At 39.5% G+C, this 23564-nt stretch overlaps 1 protein-coding gene across 1 annotated transcript; it reads right to left on the reverse strand.

Moving 5' to 3' along the window:
* Nucleotides 1-8921: 8921 nt before the first annotated feature.
* Nucleotides 8922-10584, reverse strand: LOC147891074 (UDP-glycosyltransferase 86A1-like). The gene is made up of 3 exons (XM_087389141.1): nt 10068-10584; nt 9585-9883; nt 8922-9536 (listed from the first exon to the last, which is right to left on the reverse strand). Exons 1-3 carry the CDS (start codon nt 10582-10584, stop codon nt 8922-8924), a joined length of 1431 nt encoding a protein of 476 aa, XP_087245267.1.
* Between the last annotated feature and the right edge of the window lie 12980 nt (nt 10585-23564).

The following is a 23564-nucleotide window of genomic DNA, read 5'->3' on the forward strand; positions in this document are numbered from 1 at the left end:
TACACCCACATCATCACAACCTGCAACGGAGGAAGGGGGGATGCAGTCTACATCCGCAACATCATAGCCGTTAGGAGAAGCAATGTAGATGGGAGAAATGTAAAGTGGCTAAAATTTATTGAGAAAAAACACATTCAATGTAAACACCATAATATTTCATGTTCCCATGATGTGTTTCTCATGTGCTCTTCTTCTTGAATTTTATGAAATGTGTCATGATATTATTTTTTAATGATATTAAATGTTCTAAATGAATTAGGAGCATAATAATGATAGCAACCCTATCCCTTGCATATTCTCAACTTCCATTTTATGTAAAATATTTCAATCTAATTTATTAGCTATTATATTAAATGTCTCATGATAAGAAATTAACAATTATATTGAACATATCCCAATCACTTTGTTTCAAATCTTTCACTTGCTCTTTTAAAGCTACAACACTTCACACTATCGACAATGCCATACTCCTATCCTCATTTTTAAGCACTTTTGAGTACACCATTCTCCCACCCTCCTCAAATTTTCAGCAGTACCACTCTTGTTCCTTCTTCCATCTCACCTTCTTCTCTCTCTGCATTGCAAAGCACAATCTTGCCCTCTCATTAGTAATTTCCCACCCTAGCCATTGCTTAATTACTTTGTCTCTCATGCTTTCTACCATCTTTCCTTCTCTCATTAGTATTCTCCAATAGTATCCGTTGCTTAAGCACAATTCATCTCTCCTTCCTTCTTCCATCTTGCCTTCTCCTTGCTTAAGCACTTCGTCTTTCCTTCCTTCTTTCATCTTGCCTTGTCTTGCACCTTCTTCCATCTTGCTTTATGCTACTCTCGTCTTTGAGTTATTTTCATGTCAATGGAACTTTTCAAAGTTGTAACTATAGTGGAGCAATGAATAAATTTGGGTTTGGCTTGGGTTGCTAAGAACAAAAAGCACATCGAGCAGGGAGAAAAAGGCAAGTAGGATCATTCAAGGTAGCAGATGAGAAATATTAGTTTGCTCTTCAAAAGAGCCAAGAGAAGGAGGAGATGGAGAACATAAGCATGAGTAGAGAAGAAATAAAAACTTTATAGGATCATATTTGGCCGATCTTTCTCATTGTAGTGCTGATTATGGGCGATTTGCTAGAGATGAAGAACAAGTCATAAGGAACCAACAAAGAAATTTCCAAGAAACAATCTCAGATTCATTGCAGCTTTTTGAGCAAGTAGCCTTCACAGCCAATATCAATATTTGCTTATTGAAAGAGACAAAAGGATCGCAATGTTGGAGGCTTGGAAACAACATTTGGTATCATCTATGCAAGCTACAAGTGTTCAAATGTCTATATGATGGCATAGAGAAGAAAAATCACGAATTATAGGTAACGGTTCAAACATTAGATGCTCAATTGAGAGAGAGCACTATAAATGCAATTCACTTACAGATGCAAAACACAGCTCTGAATGATGAGATCAAGAAGTTGGATGGCGCATCTAATAGCGCATCTAACAGTGCGTCTATTTGCACGTGTATTGATGCCTATTAGTGCATCTACATTGAGAAAATGCAGGTGCATCTAACACTACATCTAATAGCGCGTCTATTTGCGCGTGTATTATCGCTAACTCTTTCTAATTTTTTACCTTTGCCCACCTCACTTTCATCAAGCTTTAGTACAATCTTCAGAGTACCATTGCATTCCTCCATACGCATATCATAAAACTTCACCATGGCTTGCAGAACTCTTTGAACATCCATCACAAAGTTATTGTTGACTGTCAATTCCAATTCTTTAGACTCTCCAACCTTTGTTTTCAAAGTTGGTGTACTACACACATGCCAGGGCTCACCGACTAAATCAAGTATGCCCAAATTGAGTGCATGCCTGGCCTTATCAACATCAGTCAGTTTAGGAAGTGGGGCTTTAACTTTTGCTCCCATGAAAGACATGCTATTTTTAAGCTCTTAAATATGAGCCGATATGCCATTTGTACTTATCCCTCCTTGTGCACTAGTTGCATTGAAATTCTTCACAGCTTTGTTCATTGACTCAGATGTTATCTCTGATTTTAGACTTTTGAATTTTGGATGTTGTATAATAGACTCCAACATTTTTTTTGTTAACACTTTACCCATAGCACCATAGTGTTCATCATGGATAGACATGAGTTCTGAAACACTTCTACAAGCTCTCATTGGACGCTTCCAGTGACCACTTTTCTTGGATATTTCATCCATTGGATGCGATTTCCTCTTACATAGTCTTGGACCCATTGGAGTATCCTTCATGAATGATAATTGTGATTTTATTACTCATGAAGAGATGTGTGAAATAAAAGACTCAGTTGCTACTGAGATAGAGAGCACCAATATACATATCTTCCAGTAACTATAATGAAGAAGAATAGTTTTTCCATGGACTTTTTTTCCTCCTACACGGTGTTTTTAATACCATTACAAAATTTACTTGAGATTTTATCAGTGCTTGTGATGTAACTCTACTTTGGATATAATGTTACATTAAATTTCATAATTTTAATTTTTTGAAGCTTCAAAAAACTTTTATTTTTTGTTTTAATATTTTTTTCAAAATTTGATTTTTTCCATCCAATTTTAACTATAGAAATGAATTTGGAGAGTGCACCAATCCAAAATTAATGAATACGGTGTTTGTTGTAAAATATTATTGGGTTCTATCAAGACCCAATGCCAATATTGACACTCTATCTTTGACAACCATACCAATGGCCATATTGATATGACATTTTTCCCATTAAAAAAAATTCCAATGTATTTTTTGTCAAAATATGCATTAGAAACCAACCAATACTGTGTAGTATATGAAAGATTATGTTTGATATATTTCATTAATTGAAACATTTTAAAAAGCTAAAAGAAATTAAGATACTCAAATATTTCTTGCCTTCATCTGTAGTAGGAAAAATAGATTAAACAAGTGGACTATAAATTCAATGAAGCCCAACTTGAAAACATTTAGTCCTTCTCATTTTAAGAAAGTCTACCTTTGATTACTCACATTTTATATTAATTTAAGTGTCCTTCCATGCAAAGAATCTTACCATCTACCCAAAGTCATAAATAAGTAAGGGGAAGCAAAGAATCTTACCACCATCATAAATATTAATCTGAAAATAAATAAAAATGCATCACAAATTGCATCTTATTGAAATTCAAATTGATAACTATGCATATTCACAAAGTGCACCTTATAAAAATTCATATAAAAAAGGATTTTAGAATTATTTAAAAATATTAAAAAACCAATACTTTTTTTGGTATTAGGATGTCTAAAATTACATGATAAAAATATTATATATCAAGCTATCATGTTACTTTCTAGATATTTAAATTTCATTTGATTTTAAATTTTAGTTAAAATTTAGTACTATTTTGAGGGATTGTAAGTGGATCACACACAATAGTTCTCACTTATTATGCAATAGTGTTCTCAATGTGATAAGTTATGAAGGCTATATACTTGCTATATATAAGAGTGTGGAAGCACACCAAATCAAACTATAGAGAGAAGATACAAAATGACATAGCAACAATAAAAAGCTTAGAAACATAAATCTCACAAGCTCACACTCACACACCTATTGGATAAGGCTTCTTAACATTTAGTAACCTCTTCATCTATGGTTCACACTCACATTATCACGAGCTTGGAACCCATGGTAAGCCACGTGTACAGTGTGGGAGTGCAGTAGAAAAAAATCCTTGAAATATTTTGTAATATGTATGAACTCCCTCATGTTTTGAGAACACCATTGTACAACCTTACATCTCTTCATCTCAAGAGTTTTTGTTTCCAAGATATACAATAGAAAAGTTTCAAAAATCTTGGCTCTAAGGACTAAGACTCAAAATGGAGTTCTCTTTAAAATCAATAGAAAATGTTCTAGTGAAATGCATCCTCGAGGATGATTGTCCTTGTACCCAATGGGATTCACTTGGATGAAACATGTGATTAAGAAACCTTGGCTTCTCTCAACATCAGTGTTTGATTGAAGCTTCCGCTCATCTTTCCTTGAGGGTTTACTACTATGATGATAGAGTCGATGTTAGACAGTTGATCCAAGGTTCACTGCCTTCGACTTCTTCATCCAAACAATCATATTTGGTAAGCCTTACAGGACTATTTAAATTGGCATGATCACCTGATCAATCCAAACTAATAGTCATATACATCAAACTAAGAATGGCCTCGGTGGTAGACATTTAGACACTGTGTAGCAAGACATGCATGAGGTGGACTGCACTCAATTGTTTCTATGGTGGCATAATCCAAGATATTATTATGCTTGAATTTCGACGCTTCTTTGTGTATGTTTTGGATGTAAAGTGGTGGTGAAAAGAGGCCCTAATGCAACAATCAAATGCCATGCAAGTGGCTTTGTAACTATTGACTCCACAAAGTTTTGGCAAAGTAGGAAGGACACACTAGTACTACCGCAACAATGTGAACAGGTACTGTGCACACATATAAAAATACTCGCTTTTAAATATTTGATGCAAGAAAAGTAACATGATTGTATTTGTGTTTGAATTAGGTTGTCTATCAACCAATGGTGAATAATAATAGATGGTGGCATGTCATACCTATTATGCCACGTTCCAAAGTGATGTATAGTACATTTACTAATATGGAGCGTATGGAGGATGATCATGGCCATGGATGTGATGATGACCATGATATGAGAGAGGAGGATGATCATGAGATAGGAGATACAGATATTGAGGCCATTACCCGTGAGGACGAGCCTACCATTCAAGATGCTGATTTCGATGAGCACATGAGTCGCACAAGTAGTAGTGGGTTGAATGTATTTGTAGATCTAAACACTTGTTTGGATTTTGAAGTAGATAGTTTGGCAAGGGTTGATCTCATTGAGGATGAGATTGAACCGTAGCCCCATAATTGATATTGGCAAAACTATTTTACATATTGTCTCATTCTCCTCATCTTAGTTAATTCTTGTATATGTGGGCTTGCAAAAAATTATGTGCTTTGGTAATCATGGGCAATGTTTGGAAAGCAATGATGTACACCAAAATCTCACTTTCTGTATTCTCTGGTTTGCGTCTACCTACGCATCTAAACACGCAAATAAACACGCTAATACACACACAAATAAACGCGCTAATAAACGCGATGTTAGACGGGCCCGTATTTTCTCAGGTTAGACGCGCACGTAGACGCGGTAATTTACGTGCAAATAGACGAGCTTTTAGACGCGCATTTAGACGCGCCCGTAATTCCTCTACTAAAGCAACGCTTATAGACGCGCCCGCTATTTTGCGCGTCTACCAAGCGCGTCTATAGTTGCTTTGTGTTGTTGTGACTAATAGGAGAGGAGTTGGTAACTCAATTTGTAAATCGCTCGGATTGCTTTTGTGCATAGAAATTGTTGCATAAAATGGCTAGAAATATGGGGTATCTCCAATTGTGACAAAGGAACAATGGAAGTTCTAAACTGCAAAACAATCAATAACATCATCGATGTTTAGCTCCTAGAAGGTGCTCAAAGAAGCAAGAATGGAGCTTTGGATCCAGACGTTTTATTTTCCTCTTAAGGGGAGCAACCACCTTTACCTTCATTCTTGCTCCTTTCCTACCTATTAAGGCCAGCTTGAACAGAACCTCTAGGCATTATGCTCCTACCATGATCATTTGCCCATCCAGAAGCTTGAAACTCTTCTCTAATGCTGACATCGATCGACCTCTATCACATAATTATGTGCACATACACTAGCTTCTCTTTTGATTTCACAATTTTGCACTTGTCTTCCCTCTATCCAAATTGAGTGCTACAAATTTGTAATTCAATAGATACAACATTGCTTCGCATGATGCAGGCCCAAGTTAATTAGGCAAGATCATAAATTTGCAAGGCGACATTAGAGGATCCAAATGTTGTAACTCTGCCAAACATTGTAACTGCAATCTAATGCCAAGCCGTGGACACATGTCCTTCTCCTCTCCTCCAAGCTACCAGGTGTCCACTTTTTGTCCTATGGTTATGATAGGTAGAATAATTTCCCTTCAATGAGAGTGTGAAAAAACAAGATTTTACTTCACCACTCCCTTTGACAATTTGTGGTATCCTACAATCCCAAATAATCCATAACGGAGTAAAATTCTCTTTACAAAACTAATTGGTGAAGGTATCAACCAAATTATTTCAATTGGACAATACATGAGTTCAATGCAACCTCTCACAAACGTATGCACCTCAATGTGATTTGTTATTGCATGAAGAATCACAGTGTTTGAAATGCCAATGGTACTTTGACTACTTGTATAAAAGAGTTATTATTTTATGATCATGGATTGCCAAAGTCATGTGTAAACCATGATATGCCCTCAATATGTCGGCTATGATACGAAAAATTGTGTGTATAGTGGCTATACACACTACTCTAGTTATCTCACTAGATGAGAAATAAATTGTAGGTAGATTTTCACTAGGCTATGAAATGTGGGTCCCAATGACAAACAATATCGCATTGTAGATATATGAGTAGCATCATCACTATGTACTCCTAGTCCAAATCTTAGTAGCCATGAAGTGTAATGTAATTTCCTTGAGTGCAAACAATATCCCATTCTAGACATAAGATTATCGGCAAAACCATCGCAACTTGAATCTTAGTAGCCATAAAGTATAAGGTCATCCCCGTGGACCTATTAAATTTGTACAAGCTATAATCCTAAGCAATAGCATCTTTGAATATGATCAACCTCATCAATATAATAAGAGATGATATCTTCATAGGACCACATGGTCATCATTATGAATAAGTTGTTGAAAATGAGATTTGGATCTCATGTACACTTTTTCATTGTGTTGAGGATTGAAATTCTCAATTTATTCACATTTTCATTCTATTGAGGATTCATATTGTCATTGTATTGTGAATTCTCAATAATGTAGCAAGGATGGATATTGCACATGGGAGTGACTCTAATTCACACAGCTACTCCTTTCAATTCTTATGGTTTGTAATTTTGTAATTCCATTAGTCCTTGTTTACATCACTTTTTTACAATGTTTCAAACAATTAGATTTTTTTGCTATACAAATACCTTTGCCTTAGTTTTATACTACACATCATCATGCATGGGAAAAAAATAACAAAATACAATACCCACCCACATAAACGATATCGATCCATATGAAACTTTACAAGCGCGTGAAAATTGCTCAAATTAAATCTTGTGCAAATTAGCATATCCTTCCGACACCTCAACATATGGTTAATCCCACCGAGATCTCACCCATGTGTATTTCCTTGCATTTATGCACCGCACATGGCAAAAATAAAAAAAGATTCATGCCCACCCACAAAAACGATATCCAGCACACATGAAACTTTGCAAGCATGTGAAAGTTAATCAAATCAAATTATCATGCCAATCTAACACTTTGACTTATGGTTTAGGATCACCTTGCAATCTAGGGTTGAGGGTTTAGGGCCTAGGGTCTAAGGTTTAGGATTTAGAATTTAGGGTTACAGCAAGGATTAGTGTTTTAGAACAAAGTTTTATGGTTTGAAAGTTTGGGTCTTTGAAGTAGGCTGGAGGAGGGAAAGGAAGGGGAGGAGGAAGGCCCACGGGCTAGGTTATGGAAAGTCCCTATAGGAGGAGGAGGCGGTGGAGTAGGAGGGGGAGGATTGGCATCATCAAGATTGTGCTCTTCACTCTCACTTTCGCTCACAAGATGTTTTCTTTCGCTCTTGCTCTACAACTTGATGGGCAACATGTTTCCTATTCATATCACCTATTTTGTTTCTGACTTTGCAAACCCATTCTCTATGAAGCTACTACGAGGTAAAAGGATATCAAGATGATCGAGACGAGATGAGGACTAGGCTTGAAATGAAGAAGGAATGAAATGAGCATAAGGAGAACTATATGGGGATTCTTCCTAAGTGCCTACTTGAAAGGGCATGAAAGCACAATTTAACATAAGCATTCTTATTTGAGAGCAAAGAGGGACATGGATTTATAATTGATGTGGAATTGTCTTGTAGAGTTACATACTTCAACTTTTATAATAGATGAATCTTCATCAACAATATACTTGTCCTATTAAAGTTAAAGATCTTTGTTCATTTATTTGAACATATCTTCATTAACAATATACTTGTCCTATTAAAGTTAATTTAAAAGATCTTTGTTAATTTATTTGAACATGTGAATTATACAAAATAAGGTCCAACAATGAATGATGTTTACTTAAAGTTTTGGCTTTATTAACCATATACCTTTAATTAGGGAATGATGAATCTTGTTTACTTTCTTTTAAGTTTTTGCACTCATAACCATATTATAATATCTTTTTATCTATGGCGTTTTTAAGATATTAATAGTTGTGCAAGGTTGGAAAGTTAACAAATTGTTAAGTTCTCTCTCTCTCTCTCTCTCTTTCTCTCTCTCTCTCTCTCATACACAAACACACACACCCCCCCCAACCCACCCTTGACACACATGCACATGTGCATGCACATACAAACTCAAGAAAAAATGTGCTTTTGTGTGTGCGCATGTGTGCACACACTCACAACACACATGTGTGAGTGCGCTCACTCATTCACATGCATTCACACACATGCACATATATATATATATATATATATATATATATACACATACATACATACATACACATGTATAAAGAGAGAGAGCGCGCAGACTTTTCGTTCATCGAGAAAGGCTAAGGATCGAAGTTCATCGAACACACATGGAGAAAGAGAGAGAGTGAGATTCCGCTCTCGAAATTTGCACCAAATTAGGAAGGTAGTCCTAGAAAGGGATGCATATACGTGAGAGAGTGTGCGAGAGTGAATTGAAGTCTTTTGAAGTACAACGGAGCGGGTGTACGCATTGCATGGGAGAACGCAGGCGGGGCATTTATAATAAGGCGGCGTGGGCGCGACGGAGGGCGGAGACAAAAGAAGAGAAGGCAGCGGCGGAGGAGCCCATGGGAGGCGAGGCGGCGGCCTGGGCGGCGTGGGAGAGGGCGTGGGAGCGCGAGCGGAGGTCGGGTGACCGCAAGGCAAAGGAGATGGTGGAGCAAACGTGGTGGCGGAGAAGCGAAGGAAGGGCCACGGCGACCCTCCAGTGGTGTACTAGGAGGCGGAAATTGGTGGCTTGCTCTTGTTCCACAGGCCAGCCGATAATAGGCACCCCTAGCGCCACCGCTTCCAGGGCGGAATTCCAGCCACAGTGGCTCAAAAACGCCCCCACCGCCGCCTCCGCCAACACCCTCACTTGCGGCGCCCATCCCACCACCCTTCCTCTTCCCTTGGTCCTCTGCTTAAACCCCTCCATGAACCCTTCTAACTCCCCTCCTTCCTCCGTCGCTACCACCCACAAAAACGCTGCCCCGCTCTCCTCCAGCCCCTCCGCCACCCCCCTCGCTTCCTCCCTCCCCAACACCACAAAGCTCCCAAACGACACATACACCACCGTCCCCTCCCCTTGCTCCCTCAACCACCTCACGCACTCCTCCCCCTCCTCCTCCCTCTTCCTCCTCCTCCTCCTCTCCTTACTCACCCTCCCCTCCTCCTCGACCTCCTCCTCCTCCACCACCTCCTCCAGCTCCTCCTCCTTCTTCATCAGACTTTTCGTCGGTATCAGTGGCCCCAGTGCATATATGGGCACTCCGTCCTCCCTCAGCGCATCTATCACCTCGCTCTCCAGCTCGTAGATCGTGTTCACCACTATAAACTGCGACTCTTTGATCCTCTCGAACGGCCGAAACAGTATCTGGTACATTGCGTCCGACAGGTCGTTGATCCAAAGCTCCTTGGCTATGTCGCTCCTGCGGAGTGGCGGAAGCCCAGGAATGCCGGTGATCAGCCCGTCCTTTTCTGCAACAGTACCATACTTATCAATCCCGTAAAATCCTATACTAAATTGAACAGAATGAAAGAGACTAGTTTTTACCTTGTCATCTCATAACCATTTCTATGAAATACAAATCTTACTATCTTACAGATTTGTCCCAGTATGAACTGTTTCCAGTTAATTCGCCGTGTAACACAAATATCTTACCATCAACAGGAAATATGCCGTTCGATATCCTAGAAGTTATGTGCTTATCGATCGCGAACACCGTCGCTGCTGAAGGAAAGAAATCGACCTTCGGTACTCCAAACCTCCTAGCTACGTCGTGCATCCCAAACAAGAATATATTAGCAATGATGCAGCTCACGGGCGATCTTGTGCTCCTTGATTTTTCCATGATATCCTCTACAGCAGCTTCGATCTTCACAATTGCTTGCCGGAACTTCGCAGGCGAAGGTCTCTCATTCTTCGTATAGACAGGAAGTCCATCTGCTATCCTGATGATCCGGAAGTCATCACTTTCATAGCCATGTTGACATAAACGGTCTGTACCAGCCTTCATCATATGCGAGTGGATACGCTCCGGAGAAGCAAAAGTTATGACAAAGCCTGAAGACAGTAAGTTGAAGCCAAGTTGTAACATCGGATAGATATGGCTATGAGCTGGAATAGACACGATCAAAGCATGAGGCTTGTTGACAATAGCAGACTGCAGGGCCGCCATAGAACTTCTTTGGATTCAAGTTAAAGGGAGACACCTTTCGAAACGAAATAACTTAACGACTCAACGGTCCCAAGTTATATAGAAAGAGATTACTACTGGCTCGCTCAGTTTTCGGACGCACCAAGAAGCAGGTGAGATTCAGCGTGATGCGCAAACGAGGGTGGGCTTGATGAAGTACGCACATACAACGGGAAGTTGGCAATTTGGCAGATGGAACTTTCATTTACGTATGAGGCTGTGAAATACGGGATTGACATGAGGATACTATTGTCAAACAACATGTGCTCAATTCTTCGAGGAGTCCAGTCTGTCCAGATATATTGGTGTCGGAGACAGAATCCTGCTCCCTGGTCATTGTGAGGAACATGCTCGCCAAGCTGGGAGTGCTGACGGCTCATTAATTATCTGAATGGCCCGAGTTCTCTGAAGTCTAAAGGACGTAAAAAAGACGAGATAATTAAGACTTAGAGGGCGCCACTAAGAGGAAAAACAGCATGAGAAAACCGGGTATTCTTGTGTCTTAGAGTCATGAGTTGATTGCGTTCCCGGATCGCGTTCGGTAGCTGATTTGTAACGATCAGGCCAGTTGCCGAATTCCAAGTTGAAGATAAACCTTGTTAGAAATTGGCCGTGAATTTCACGTCATCCGGGGTCCGGATTCTGGACGTTAGGTCATACGTTCACTCTTGATGCAGCAGCGGCCAGCCCAAAGACATCCACGTATGATGTGAGACGTAACACTATGGTGGCAGTGGAAGCCTGAAGGCATGCTCTGACTGTGCATAGCGTCAATGTGATTTTCTGGACTTCGAAGAATCATCCTTCATGCCTGTCTTCGCCGATTTTTGCTTCTTAGGGAAAGCACAGCACGTGGAGTGGACCAGCTTTTCACAAGCTCTTTTCCGTACGCTACCGGTGAGTCATGCATTCTATTATGATCAGAGCTTGGTCATGAATTCCAATTGTTGTCGAATCCGTTTCAATGCAAGAGTCGGTGGGCTGCACCTGCATTTCGTTGATGGTCATTAAGTAGCATTTCGCTCTCAAAGATTTTATAGTTCCACGGACCACGGCCTTCTTTCTGGCTGTCAGATATTCTGCAAATTGGCCACATTACTTTACATTTTACTAATACACGCAGGCAACTGCGATAAAAGGAGAGGCATCTGAATACCCCACAACCTTAAAGGCCATGTATAATCACCCTCAAAACCTCAGCTCCTAGATTCGCGGTCACTTAAAATAATCTAAAGCTTATGGACTATGGCAAAGGGTCTTTATGGGAAGACTAATTCCTCATTATCAATATTATAATGCTTTATCAAAATGTGGTATTCCTCACAAAACCATTCACCTCAAGAGATCACTTGTTGGGAAAACAAGGTGGGGAACCCACAAAGGCCCTACATCATTTAATGTTCTCACTATGGTCATATTCTTCGATTTAGAGTTCAGATAAGGGGGTAGGCTATGTCTAATTATATGCTATGGAGTGATTTGTCCAATAAGCAAATGAGGTGCCGGATTGGATGTTGTTGCTGAAATGGTTAGTCCATTGTGGTCTAATTGAGAACCGTAAATAGTGGTCAACTCTACGAACTTACTGTGAGGTTAAATAGGTGCATCATGCTTTGATGGTTTGTAGATTTCACTGTTATTTTACACATGTCTATGTTGAAGTCACCTGGTAAAATTGTTGGAGAATTCGTAGAAACTTGATCTATGAGTATATGTTGAAGGTATAATATATTGTATCTTATAAATGGAGGTCTCTCGGAGATCTATATATGTTTAAAATTGTAAAGTTAACATCCTTTATAGTTAAGCTGATGCTTGTGATTTCTATTCCTTGTTGTACGTATTTACTAATGTTGTTTATTGCAATGGTTTTGGCAATAAGTTTGCAATGTGCATGTTCTAGAGTGCGAGTAATTTTTTATACGTTAAACTCTTATGAGATATATTGGTGTGGGTTTTTTGATCCAATTTCTTGTAGGCAAATAATAGTGGAATCCATGAGATGTTTAGTCTGTTGAATATCTATTGCGTATTTGGGTGGTGACCTTGTATTGAGCGATTGAATGAGGGATGTGAAAGTTCCTTTTTTTTATAGTGTTAATTCTACTATTATTTTCCATAGAGCTTCAACGTTAAGCCTTGTCATCTCATTGCTAACATCATTCTCGACATGGAGGTTTTTCATTTCTAAAGGTTCCAACATTAAGTACAAATTTTCAATTTTCTTGACATGCGATTGTCAAACCTTGTGCTCCATGGATAATTCTTACTGCTATAGGTGGAATGGAAATTGTTCTCTGCTTGATTTTGATGGTTCTATTTGAATCTCTTTTGTTATCCTAAAAGTTGGAGTCCATTGTTTTAGTATTTAGGGTCTATATGCATTGGTATTTTCATTTCTAGTTTGCATTCCAATTTTTTTTAGAGCGACACTAACTAGTATTGTTGGTATATACCGATACTGGTTTTAAAAATTATACCAATAGAATTACAGAACGTTGTTTGCAATAAGACCCGAAATAATGTTTAATGCAAGTCATCTATTGAAACGTAAAACATATAAGAGTATCTACACCAAGTTTGAGATCAAAATAGTCATGTTTTCATGGCGAATTCAATATACAAATGTACATAATGCCACTATAAGAGTGAAAGAGGCAAAGATAAAAAGCCTTGTCGATGGGAAAAGAATCAAGCAGTAGGATTTACATCAACGGCTTTGTCTTTGACTTGATCCATTGGGACCAATTGGATCCATTGTTAGCATCTCTGTATCCACATCCCCATCTTCAAAAGTTTTATGTTTACTTCAAGGAGCAACTTGGATCACATATCACCATCATGGATCAGAACAATCTGGATGGAAGACCACCTATGTTCAAGATGCAAATTAAATGCCATCAATTTTATATTAATGGATGCTTAATTATATATGAACATGTATCAATTCTTTAAAATAAAGTGCACTAGCCTAATAAATTCATGAGTACATACCTGCTCACAAAATGCTCGGGAAGAGCAAAAGTATCATTTTCATCGGTCCACAATTTGGTGGAGGCTATGGCAACAAAACCACTACTATCTTTCCTGTTATAGATAGTTCTAAACCATTTTACCTCAAGAATGAAAATACTAAATCATCTTCATAAATTTTGTGTATGGTCCCACAATAATCTCATTGTGAGGAGACAAGATAAGTATCAGAAGCACTGGCTCGGCTATCTTGTATGAAGTTGGCCATGACTCCACAATCATATGTGACTCTCTTTGGGGCCTCAAAAGGACCTCATTGTGAATAGATTAGCAAAAGATTAGTTTCCCTAATACAATCCTACGTGTAGGTATCATAAAAGGAGGACAAGGTGGTTTTAGAAGACTGTACATGGTTTTGCCTTGCATTTATGCTCAAGGATTCACCAAATGAAGAAATGGGGCTATTTTATATTTCATGTGATAGGGGGAAGTGTCGCCATTGGCTTGGTGGCCTAGTGGTCAAGGCTTAAAACGGAGCACTATACGAGCATAGATATCCGAAGGGAAAGGAGGAAAGATGCCCACCCCTTCTAGGAGACTCCTTCACAGGACAGACTCCCACAATAGGTTATCAGAATGATCCTAAACCCAATATACAAGCTAATGAAGGCCATGAAGATTCCGAGACTTTGTACCTTGAGTACCATTAAATGAAATATGTTCGCAAATGATTTCTGCATTGCCAACTCACAGTCAAATGCTATGGGGCTAGGAGCGGCGAAATCAGATGCAAGGAAAAACTCAAACTGACATTGAACATGGGGATAACTAAAACTACGCACAACCTCCTGTGCATCATTCAAGAGCCCCGTACCAATCATAGTTCTTGGCTTATCATATGCCTGGGACTCCATAAATCCCTTACTAATCCCTTGAAATTAGGAAACACTAATTGGGGGGCCTTTGCAGAGCCCATTTCTCCCCTAATGTCCACACAAAAATGGCATCCATATGATCATAATGCACTATACTTTTTGTACTACAAAAAGGAATCATTAAAACAATGAGGATGCATTCTATTAAAGCGATTGTGACCATGAATAAATTAATTGATTCAAAAGGTTAGAAGCTTACTATCCCCCCATCATCTCGCTCTCTTGTGCAAACACTCTCGCTCGGTTACTATCCCCCCATCATCTTCGGCTTTACAAAGAGCCACTTGTACACAATCCATTGACATGTCTTTGAGGAGAAGTGTAAGATATCATGGATATGGTAGCGTTTGCCTATGCATGACTCTAAATCTTGCCCTGCATTTACTCTTTCTGCCTTGGCTGCTTCATATCTCTCAATCCACTAGTTGCATGTCATTGCTATTGAGGATACAAAACTTGTTGAATTTCTCCCTTTTTTCTTCACTCATCTTTTTTCCAATCCCTTTTTCTTCGACGACCTCAGTAACAATACGATCATCGTCTCGGTTATGCCAAGTGTGTGGCATATCAAGATCCATGGATGCAAGAAACTCTGTGATATGTACTATTGACTCTTGCACAAGGTAGCCCTATTCCATGTTTGCTTCAAGTCTTGTTGTTTGCCTTACAGATCCCTTCAAAGTTTTTATAAACCAGTGAAGAGAAAACATCCAATGACTATGAATGGTTCCTATAATGGCAACCTCATTCTATGCATACAAGCAAGTGCACCTGAGTCATCATAATGCTTAACGAAAAGTGCATCTCAAGCAAGCACAAAACTTTGATGGAGTCCACCCCATCCTTCTTGATGCTTGATATGGATATCTCTTTTTGAGATATCTACCTATTTCATGCGCCCATGTAAGATTCACAATCTTCTATTGATCATTCAATTTTTGTTGAAATATATTCAAGGTGATATTATAGTAAGCATATATATAACCTCACAATGCCTTTGATCTTGTAGATAGTTGTTCTGATGTCTTCTGATAAGCATCCTTTCATTGTAATTGGGATGATAATCTATCTGGCAAGCAACAAAAGAATTATAACAATGCATCACAATTATAGCTATACTAAGCATGAGGACAATCATAGTTCTAGTAATCGTTCAAGCATGTAGAATACCTATAAGAACTTATGCCAATCATGGGACTTGAGGCCACTAAGCTTATTATCCTTTGAAAATTATCCTTTCATGCAACACGTGTCCCATCGGTGTCCGAAAGGAGGCAATATCACTTGGCCATCGCCGCCTCTCTCTTGGAGAGGATCCATGGTTCTTTTGGGAGAACCACTTTTGGACCATGCATTTGGGGCCACAACTCAGGCATCCTCTCCATGGCTCGCAAGTCTTCTTGCACTCCTTTTGTGTCTTTGTCACCAACCAAGTGTGCCCAAATTGAAGCCCCCACATTCTTGAAGGTATGCATTGAATCCAAGAGATAAATGATTTGCAATTTACCCCAATGTGGTCGAAGCTCGTGAAATATTGATAGCCTCTTGATACCATGAGGAGGCTCCTCTCCATTCTCCCTCCAAAGGATAATCCAATCATTTGCCTTCAAAGATGGTGGTAGTGGATCAAGTTGACCTTCACGCACAGGATGGTTAAGCAAAAGATATCAAGCATGACCTTCATAAACCATTTTTCTCATATGTCTGGAGTGTCGTGCAAGCTCATTCACACCACCACCACAAGTAGGACAAGCATGGTACCCACTTATTGCAAGTCCTATATGCATGCATAAAAAGCATGTAAATATCAGTAGGCATGCCCAGACCTACAAGCACGTACTTGAGCACAAGTCCTATATCCGAGAAAGTCATGCATGGTCCACATCAAAACTCCCCCACCATGATGGAAATTCCTTCGATATGCCTTGGAGCTCTAGAAACATCAAAGACATGTATATACCCCTTCTTAGGGCCTAGAGCTCCTCTATCAAAGGTACCATGTACACATCCACATTATGCGCCTTATACTTCCATGGCACAAGTAGGTGAGGTGTCCCTTCTTTATTGTTATCCATGGTGGGCTATTGTAATTCACCAAGACTATGGGCCATGTTGACTAAGACATCAAGCATAATTCGAGACGGTTCATGCCTTCCATTGTAAACCCGAGATATAAGTTGTGTGGCTCCCTCACAAAGTCTAGCCACATGTTTTTTTATACGCTTCCAAGTAGCACAATCTACAAGAATCCTCAAAGTGTCATTAGTGGACCGCCATGTAGCATGCCATGTCATCAACTTTGCTATGGACTTGCATTTGAACATGTGTTGTATTCTGGTGATGATGAGAAAGTGACTCAATGCCTTTACTGGGATCTTCTCACCTTGCAAGTCTTGTCTATAATGTTGTTCCCCACACTTTGGACAACTAACCAAATCCTCATGCCCATGATGAAAGTTAATACAATCATTAGGACAAGCATGGATGGTGTCATAATCCATCCCAACCATTGACAACATCTTTTTTACTTAGTCTCTCAATGCAAGCATGGCATTTGGGGTAGGGAACAATGTAATACGTATAACATATGCAAGAAACTTCAAGAACGAGATACTAGTAACTGTTAAAGAAATTAAGATCCAAACATCAATCGATATGTGCTACCTCATTAAGGCCAAGAAACTTGTGTCTGACCAATCATACTTTTCTTACAAATTTAAGATCGAGAGGCAAGCCCGTAGTTTTGACATTCGAGCACCAACATACAAGAATGTTGATTGCAACTCCCGCACCACGATCTCGGACGTCACATGCATATGTGATGGCATGCCTTTAAAAATAGAATCCATCATGTCCACCATACCCTTGTCGTCATCTAGCATATTAGGGAGTCTATCCTCAAGATCCAAGAGTATAGGGGCATGTGGTCCCTCGTTTCCCTCCTCATCCAAAATAATGGTTTTGTGTAAATACACAGTTAGTGTGATCCTAAACTCAAATACCATTGACTGACTGATGATCCACTAGTGCCACCAACAACCAGCGGGGGTACTTCTAGCAATCCTCATATGCTTTCACATGTCATATGATAATATGGCATGGATGTTGAACCTCTCACTTGCAACATGTGCAAGGACAAGGCAACCTCACCCTAAGCCACTCCATGCTCCCGGGCCTTGGCCCCTCATCCGAAGAGCTTTTGCTCACCCTCTCCATTTGCACACGTCCAAAACCAGAACACAAAACCAATTCAAGATGCAAAAATTGTTAGAAATCACCCAAGCATCCATCAATTTTAAAAAGTGCCATGTTTCGTCGGTATATACTGACATCAGATCCTATTTCCATCAGTATGTGTTGAAACCCCCTTTTTGTCATTGGTATATACCAATGCCAAACCCTATTTTTGTCGATATATACCGATGTATAAGTGTCGGTATATATTGACACTATGTGTTAAAATCATAAGTATATACCGACGATTGCTTGGCAAAAATGGCCGAGGCCACGAGCCCATGCTTTTCAATCCCATGATTTTGTTTCACTACGTATTTCATCATTTTGCCTATTTCACATCCTTGCAAACAAAGCTTCCTCCCCATCTCCCACTTCCCATCCTCTCTACAAGTCTTTGTCTCCACCTCCTGGTGTTGCAGCCCACCTCTTGTTCCCTTTCTTTCAAGGTATGTGTTTCTTTTCTCCTTCTTTCTTTTCAAAGTTCAAGCTTTCTTAGTTATTTGTTTGCTATGTTTTCCTCTACTTTTCCTCAAGTTGTTCTCCACTTTCCCTCACAATGCCCTTTCTTTTTCCTTTAAGAAGAACCATAAGATATAGCAAGATGTAGTGAAGAACCATATAACCTCCCTTGCTTTGTTGCTCTCACTAGTTTTTACTACACTAGCTTTGATTTGCTTTGTTGCTCTCACTAGTTTGCTTTGTTTTCTAGGAGAACTGGTCAAAACTACAATCTTGTGCTCCAAGGTCGTCCCTTGTTCTTGAGCTCTAGGTAAGGAACTTCTACTTTTCTCTCTTTTTATTTTATTTTATGTTGGAATGGCCTTTTGCTAGAGCCTTAAGTGATAGCAAATGCGATGGGCATAGGACCCTTATCTCCCTCTCTTTCTTTCTTTCTCTCTTTCTCTCTTTCCTCTTCCTCTTCCTCTATTTTCTCCCTTTTTCTCTCTTTTCTATCCTCCTCTCTTTCCTCTTCCTCTCTTTTCCTATCTTTTCTGTCTTTCTCCTAGTCCCTTCCTATCTCATCCTCCCTTTCCCTATCTTTTCTCTCTTCCTCTCTTTTCTCTCTTTTCTCCCTCTTCTCTATTCCTCCCTTTTCCTCTTCCTCTCTTCTCTCTCTTCTCTCTCTTTTCTCTCTTTTTCCTCTTCCTCTCTTTTCTCTCTTTTCCTCTCCTCCTTTTCCTCTTTTCTCCTACTCTTTTCCTACTCAGTTTTTCTTGTTACCCTACTCTTTCCCTCTCTTTCTCCTACTCTTTTCTCTCTTTCTTTATCTCTTTTCCTCTCTTTTCTCTCATTTCCTCTCTTTCTCTCTTCCTTTGTTTTCTATCTTTCTTCTACTACTTTCTCTCCTTCCCCTACTCTTTTCCTTTGTTTTCCTCTCTTTTCTCTCTTTTCTCTCTTTTTTTGGGCTTTTTCCTCCTCTCTCTTTTCCTCTTCCTCTCTTTTCCTATTTTCTCCTACTCTTTTCTCTCCTTACCCTACTCTTTCCTCTCTTTCTCATACTCTTTTCTCTTTTTATTCTACTCTTTTCCTCTCCTTTCTCTCTTTTCCTCTCTTTTCCTCTCTCTCTTTTCTCTCTTTTCCTCTTTTCTCTCTTTTTCTCTCTTTTTTCGATGGAAATACCAACCTTTTTTACACAAATTTTTATTTTAACGTTCGCAAAGGTTAGTATTTATGTTGCTATTAGCATAGAAAAAGAATAGTTGCTATATAAGTGTCGCTATATAGCAACATTAGTAAACGTCGCTATATAGCGACACTGGTAAACGTCACTATATAGCGACGATTAACAGAAGCTTTAAAAAAACATTAGTGGGACTAAGTAGGGCCACAGCAATCCCTGTTTTGCCCCACTAATGTTTTTTTTTAGTAATTACAAAAGAATGATGTTTGTTACAAAATTTCCCTTATGAAAGGAGTGATACAAAATCAATCAAACAAATCAAGCGACAAAAGCATATACATGCCGAAGATATACAACATATTTGTTACAAAATTACCCTTTCGAAAAGGGTGATACAAAATCGCTCAAACGAGCCGACATACAAAAGCATATACATGCCGAAGTATATACAAACTACTACTAATACTACTACTACTACTACTACTACAACTATTGCTCATCTGAATCATCATCCTTGTCCTCGTCCTCATCGCATTGTCCTGATCCCTGTCCCTCGTCGAAGCCGTGTAAGCCTAATCCCTCATCATCACCGCTCACCTCCACTGATGGGACGTTTGAGCTTGCATTCTAAGAGTGAAACCATATTAATTGGAAATTAGATTGGAACTTAAAGAATAAAATAATTTAAAAAGTGAGATTACAAGTAGGAGTAGACTTATAGTGTGTGAGCAGCCACCTCAGCCCAATCGACTGTCGCTCCCAGTGCCTCTTGCTCAAATAAACCATGGCTTTGTTCCTATGCAAAACCTGCATCTCATCTCTGCGGCGTCTGTGGGAAGGCGACCCATCGCAACTTGATATGGGCCCAATTTATGAGAGTTAGATAAAGTGCATGCAATATGTAATACAACAAATAGAACAATAAATTATATGAGAAGAAGTAGACTTACCACAGTTGCCTAGAATGCCAACCGTCTACCTGCACCAAAGTGCGAAGAACCTATGGAGTCAAGCCGTCTCCTCGCAGCCCTCCTCTAACCCTCGAATAGTTCGAGATGGTCCCTGTACCGCTTCTTGAAAAACTTCTAGTCAACTTTATCTGCCCAGCTGGGTTTTGCCTTCCCTTTTGCAATGGAAGTATGCAAGGTTGACCTACGATGCTTCAAGACCCCACCCATGCGTTCTCATATGTAATCCAAATTGAACTCCCAATTTAGGGGGTTAGGGTATTGTCTTTTCAATTCATCGATGATTGCCTACTTCTTTTGGTTATCTTGGTACCACCAGTTAGTAGATATGCCACTCCTAAAGTGGTGGCTCAACAACTGCCTCATGGTGGCCATCATTGCTGAGCCCTTTTTATTTTTTATTCTCTCCAGTAGCCGTGATTTCATAGGACAGGTCCTCGCTTGGGTAAGGAGGACTCATGGTAGTGGCAGAGCTAGAGCGAGTGGTGTTACTGCGAGCACTTACGGAGCAAGGAGTAGTAGTGGGAGTAGGAGAGGGCAAGGGACCTAACTGGTACTAGGTCTTGAGACCAAGTGGAGACCTTTAGGGATGTGTGTGTTGACTCGTCTCCATCTCCTGAGTCATCACAACATAAGCGACCCTTCCTACTCTTCCTTCTCTTATGATGGGCATGCCCAGGTGATGACTCCTTAGTCGAAAGGGCTAGAGGGGATGGCTGGACAGTAGGTCCAGACATCGATGTAGGAGAGGGATTTGCTGAGGTCCTCTAGGATAGTAGAGAGAATAATCTCACTACCTCCGCATTGGTCATCTATGTGACAAACTCATCAGGACTCCCGACAAAGCCATGGGCTGCTAGCAAAGGAGTTCCCTGAGGGGTAGTCACAATGCTAGGTCCAAGAGGAGTTGGGCTAAGTCGCAGGGGTAGGCCCCTGAGGTGTTGCCTGAGTGGAATCAAAGTCCTCTAGAGAGTAGAGATCATGATGTCTCCTCCTACGAGGATTTTCATACTCATCGGATATGCGACGTGATCCCATATCTAATTTGGGGGGATTGGACAAACGTAGACATAAACACAAAAACACAAACACGAAGACAAAAAACAAAAAATAAAAGCGGGTAAGAAGCGGAAAGACAATTAATTACTTAAGACAATTATGAAATTCAAACTCATGAAATTATGAAAAGGCAATTAATCACTTGTGAAAATTATGAAATGGCATCAACGCATAAAGGATAAATATGAAAGGACAATTATTTACTTAAGACAATTATGAAAAGCCAATTTTGAAATGATAAATATTTATGAAAGACAAGTGGAATCCAAGAAGATTTTCATATCGCCTGCAAGTATGTCTCCAAAAGTATGTATATAAAAAATATATGTCTCCAAAAGTATGCTAAAGCAAAATTTGTCTCCAAAAGAGACATTCTCCAAAAATGCCAAAATGGTGGAAGAGGTCTACTACTCTACGTTACTATCTGAGGTACTTTCCTCCTCTGCGCCGCTAGGTAGGTCACTGGGGACCTCATGCTCCACTTCTTCTAATATGCAGTCATGCTCTTCAGCGATTATGTACTTGCAATCCACGAATGCCTCCACACAATCCATTATGTCCTTTAAACAATCATATTTGAGGCTCCACCACTCATGGCAGTCTCTCCATAACCTACGAAGATCCCATAGGTTGTGTTATGCATTCCTTAGTCACCCATTCTGCACTACCTTTTGGCTTGGACTCCACCCAAGCGCACGCACCCCCATGTTGTACTTCACCCAGTCGCTCTCTTATGTAATCTTCTCTTTTACATGAGCTAGCAGAGAAGCTATGTCTATAATCCCTGTGATGTGGGGAACCAGGTTGAGGTTTAGGGAGGACACCTATGGGTCAGGATGTGGTTGTTCCATTTGGAATTTGTTTGGAAAAAAAAAGAACTAAATACAGCTAAGCAGCATGTGAAAAAACACCGAATACGAATAAGGAGAAGAAAATAAGCATAAGCATAGGCAAATGCATATGAGGGAAAGCATTTAAGGGAAAGTTGAGAGAAAGCATATGCTTATGCTTATGCATGAGCATATGAGCATATGCTCATGCATAAGCATAAGCATAGGCAAATGCATATGAGGGAAAGCATTTGAGGGAAATTCGAGAGAAAGCATAAGAAAAGCATATGCTTATGCTCATGCATGAGCATAAGAAAAGAGAGAAAGCATATGCATATGCTTATGCTTATGCTTATGCATGAGCATATGCATATGCTCATGCTTATGCATGAGCATATGCAAATGCATATGCTCATGCATAAGCATATGAAAATAAGAGAAGAGATATGAAAAAAGAGATATGAAAATAAGAAAAGAGAGGAAAAAATAGAGGGGGAAAGACGAGAAGGAAGAGGGGAAAAGAGAGAGAAAGTATATGCATAAGAGAAAAAGAGAGAAAGCATATGCTTATGCTTATGCTCATGCATCAGCATATGCTCATGCATAATCAAATGCTTAAGCATATGCTTGAGCATATGCTGATGCATGAGCATATGCTGATGCATGAGCATAAGCATAGACATAGGCATATGCTTATGAAAAGAAGAGAAAAAGAGAGGAAAAAAGAGAGGGGGAAAGAATAGAAGGAAGAGGGGAAAAGAGATTGAAAGAGGGGAAAAGGAAGAGGGGAAAAGAGCATAAGCATAAGAGAAGGAAAAACATATGCATAAGAGAAAAAGAAAGAAAGCATATGCTTATGCATGAGCATATGAGCATAAGCATAAGCATAGGCATAGGCATATGCTTATGAAAAGAAGAGAAAAAGAGAAGAAAAAAGAGAGGGGAAAAGAGATTGAAAGAGGGGAAAAGAGCATAAGCATAAGAGAAAGAAAAACATATGCATAAGAGAAAAAGAGAGAAAGCATATGCTTATGCTTATGCATGAGCATATGAGCATATGCTCATGCATAAGCATAAGCATAGGCATAGGCATATGCTTATGAAAAGAAGAGAAAAAGAGAGGAAAAAAGAGAGGGGAAAAGAAGAGAAAGAAGAGGGGAAAAGAGATTGAAAGAGGGGAAAAGAGCATAAGCATAAGACAAGGATCAACATATGCATAAGTTAAAGAGAGAAAGCATATGCTTATGCTTATGCATGAGCATATGAACATATCCTCATCCATAAGCATAAGCATAGGCATAGGCATATGCTTATGAAAATAAGAGAAAAAGAGAGGAAA

Source organism: Dipteris shenzhenensis, chromosome 18 (assembly GCF_047967505.1).
Source record: "Dipteris shenzhenensis isolate YYH24624 ecotype China chromosome 18, Dip_SZ_1.0, whole genome shotgun sequence".
Lineage (NCBI taxonomy): Eukaryota > Viridiplantae > Streptophyta > Polypodiopsida > Gleicheniales > Dipteridaceae > Dipteris > Dipteris shenzhenensis.